General features: G+C 36.8%; 1 protein-coding gene across 4 annotated transcripts in view; it reads right to left on the minus strand.

Moving 5' to 3' along the window:
• MTHFD1L (methylenetetrahydrofolate dehydrogenase (NADP+ dependent) 1-like) overlaps window positions 1–3,816 on the minus strand; it is a 276,586-nt gene that overhangs the window by 172,557 nt on the left and 100,213 nt on the right. For all 4 annotated transcript variants that reach the window (XM_019550079.1, XM_019550076.1, XM_019550078.1 and 1 more), the window contains exon 18: window positions 1,246–1,314. In XM_019550079.1, the coding sequence (XP_019405624.1) occupies window positions 1,246–1,314 (69 nt within the window). The remainder of the gene's footprint in view (window positions 1–1,245; window positions 1,315–3,816) is intronic.

Consider the following 3,816-nt stretch of genomic DNA (forward strand, 5'->3'; position numbering starts at 1 on the left):
AAGTATATTGCTCCCATAGCCAAAAGCCCATCAATCAAATTAAACCATGCTGACATTTATAATTTTCTATTAAAATAAAGCAAAACCACAGCTTTTCGCACAATGCCATTTCCTAACAGATATACACACGGCTTATAGAATGACAGAGGCTAGTCAGCAGAATTGAAAGCTACATTGTATCTAATGCTTTAATACGCAAAAGTCTGTCAATAATAGAAATTTAGTGCCCCAAGTTCTAAGAGTATTTTTTTTGTTTCTAAGTGATCTGCTATTTGTGTTACTGGATGTTATGTTGTATACTGAAACGCATTCAAACTTTTCTTTATAAAATACAGCCACAAGAGAGAAAAAGCTTTGTAAAAGAAACCAATTAATCTAAGAGAAGGTTGGCTACAATCAAAAGCACAACATAATTTAAACCCTATTTTTGCACCATAATATACCATGGGTGAAACAAAAATTTGTTATACCAAATTTTCCCCTTTAGGTAATAATATAAACCTTCACCTGGCAGGTGAAAATGTTGTTAATGCTTTGAAAGCTCATGGGCTATATAGGAAATTTTTATCGACTGAGGACTCCAATACTACCTTTCTGTAGCTACCAACTTGTTCAGGGCAAAAGGAGTTGTCTGTATCAACACTGTTTAAATATTTTGGAACACGAGCTTTTCAAAAATATAAATCTGTTTTCAGACTTAAAAATAAACTAAACTACTCCCTTGCATGTGGTACACATATTTCTAATATGACCCAAAATATTTTTTCAGCCAAAAGTGTTTCTAGTAGAGCTGAATCAATAAATTCACAACTAATAAATTAAATTTTGGGTGTCTATTACAATTTTCTAAAAATACAGCCATTATTATTATTTTTTAAACTTTCTCATTGTAGCATGATGAGAATGGAACAAGGTAACCAAAGTAAGTTATGGATGAGAGGCAAGACAGGTCTTCTACTTTGTTCCAGCAGCAGTGCAACAACAATGCATTACAGTTAGCTCAGAAGTCATGGCAGAGCTCAAAAGATTCACGCAGAGGAAAAGCATGGCGACAAACATGACTGAAAGTAATTAGTTATATATTAAAATGAATAGTCGTGAAAATGTTCTTGCAGTGCTCAGCCTGATTTGAACAATATTATTTAGGGCACAACCTTCTATATCTAGAACAGTGACAAGTATAACACAGAACTTTAAAACAAGGAAAAAAGGAAAACCCCCAAAAGATTACTACACTGGACTCACCTCTAATGTCTGCATTAGTGTTGGTTTAATTGCATCCTTCATCAAAACTGCCAAAGCACCTGTTACTCCCTAAAAATAAAACAATGAACATTTTAAAACCATCCATGTTACGGCAATCTAAATAGAATACTGTTTTACCAGAGGGACAATTGAGATAAAATTTAAGGATACATTTATACCACATTCCCAGTTTTCCTGAAAAAGAAACTTTCAACTACATTTTGCCTACCTATTCCCTTCATCACAAACCTAACCTGGAAAAAAACAGTCAGATATCTCCAGGTGTGTTTCCCCACAGCTGCTTTAAAGCACATTTAGAGACCAAGGTGTTCAGAATGGCTATGGGGCACAGATCATAGGGAGGCTTCACTGCTGCATTTCCAGGTTTGACTGGGCAAGCGGGGGGTGATACTCGAGGGCATCCCTCCCCAGGACATGGTCTAGCCAGTGTTCTCAAGCGATGAGTTCAAGGTCATTCACAGCACAGCAAGAAGTGGAGAGGAAGAAGTAACTGAAGTCCATCGAGAGTAGTAAAAAGCAGGAAGACAAGTTTGTCAACAACGCATGACAACATGAAATCTGTACTTCATGTGAGATGCAATGAGGGCAGCATGGGTCTCTTGGAAGAAAGGTAGAAAAGCAAACTGCAGGCTTCAGCAATTAAAACAGGATGAAAGATGGCACCTTATTTTTAATCTTTGTTACATTATTTCTGCACAAAACTGCACTGCTAGACATGCACTAGGATAGAAAGCCATGTATAGAATAACGTATAGAATAATGCCTGTGAAAGACAAGTGTCTAGTAAAAAATCACTTCTCCGGGTTTAAGCAGCTTAATATTAACTATGACTTTACTTTGTGCAGTATATGAATTTCATTCAGTTTCTTTACAGTCTACGAAAAGGAGAGACATTTTTCCATTTAATTTTTTGCAAAATTCATGCATCTTTTAAAAATAACTAACTGCGGTTCTAGCACAAGGCTTTTTGAATGATAAGGAGAAACTACTGAGTTAAAAAGTGACCACATGGGCAGGCATACATTCTAAACTATTTTGACTTTTTTTTTTTTTTTTTTTAAAGACAAGAAAAAATGAGCTTAGACAGACTCAAATAATATATGGCTTAATACCACTACTTATATGTTAAAATAGGAAAACAAGAAAATGGTTAGTTCACTGTTTGATCTGTCAAGACAACTAATAAATAAGCACTATTAAATCATTTACGTTCCCATAGAAAATAGTACCCATTTGTATTGCAGAACACCACTATCTGATTTAAGAGATGACCATTAATGGTTGAATATACAAATGCTGCTTCCATTAGTGCCAAACAATGGGATATTCAATATACAGAATGGCTCAGACAGCCCTACCAATCACCCTGAATGCCATTACTGTGTGACAACAGCAGACATGTAGCAACTGTAAATGATATTAAATTGTGGCAGTTTTATAATTGTTGCTATAATCTGCAAATCAACTGTTTACTTGCACCACACTTAGAAATGCAAAGTACTACTCTTCTCAATAAACAATCAAATATGCACATATAAACATGGAATGACTGGCTAGGTTCCAGTACTGAAGAAAGGAACGTGAGTAGTATAATATTGTCAGAGGGAAAGGGCGAATAACACCCTAGAAGGTATTGACATGACTTTGGCATGTAAGCCAGAGGAAATGATTCATCCACTCTATTCAGTACTTGTTAAGGCCTCACTTGGAGTGCTGTTCTAGGTACTTCAAGAAAGTTATGAACAAACCAAGTACAGAGCAGAACAATAAAAACAATTAGATGATTAACAAACATAACAAGAGCAGATTATTAATTTAGGAGAAAAGAAGACTGAAGTGAATTTGAAAACATTTCAAATGCAGGAAAAGTAATAAAGAACAGTTCATTGCCATTTCCTTTTATGTTCTTAAGGTGCAGGCAGGGGAACAAGACAAGTACCAAAGGGCTTAACCTTCATACGTTCCCAAGGGGTAATTTCCTACCCTAGATGCATATTTTGTGCAGTATCTTAAATTTAATTAATTCTAAAAAAAAATTCTTTTTAGGACATTGTTACTGGCACCACAGTGCACAATATCCCCAAAGAACAGCCAGCTTACATGAATGGTTTGGCGCTCTGTGGATGAAAAACTGCCAAGGGTAACATGTTACCCCCTGCATGAATGTGTTTTTGGAGTAACAACTTAACCCAAGCCCATGTTAACATTGGGGTAACTTGTTACCCCGATGCAATTTCTGTATAAATGAAAGGCCTAGACCTGTTTGGCCACTTGGGGCACGTCCAAATGAGCCCGCACGTGCCTTTTTGACCCCTGGATATCCCTTTTTCTTATTCCTGCACATGCCTCTTGTAGCATCTCAAAAGCAGTTTTAGATGCTGAAAGAGGGGCATGCAGGAACGAGAAAATGCTTCTTGCACTGCAAATTTGCAGCGTGGGGCCAAAATTAGACCCCTGAATATCCAGGGGTCAAAAAAACCTGCAGAGAAAAAAAAGCAGAGCAGGGCATGGTCCTAAGGCAACTGGAGGCTGGGTCATTCACAGAGATGC

This window comes from Crocodylus porosus, unplaced genomic scaffold (genome assembly GCF_001723895.1).
Source record: "Crocodylus porosus isolate Cpor-Errol unplaced genomic scaffold, CroPor_comp1, whole genome shotgun sequence".
In the NCBI taxonomy this organism is placed as follows: Eukaryota; Metazoa; Chordata; order Crocodylia; family Crocodylidae; genus Crocodylus; species Crocodylus porosus.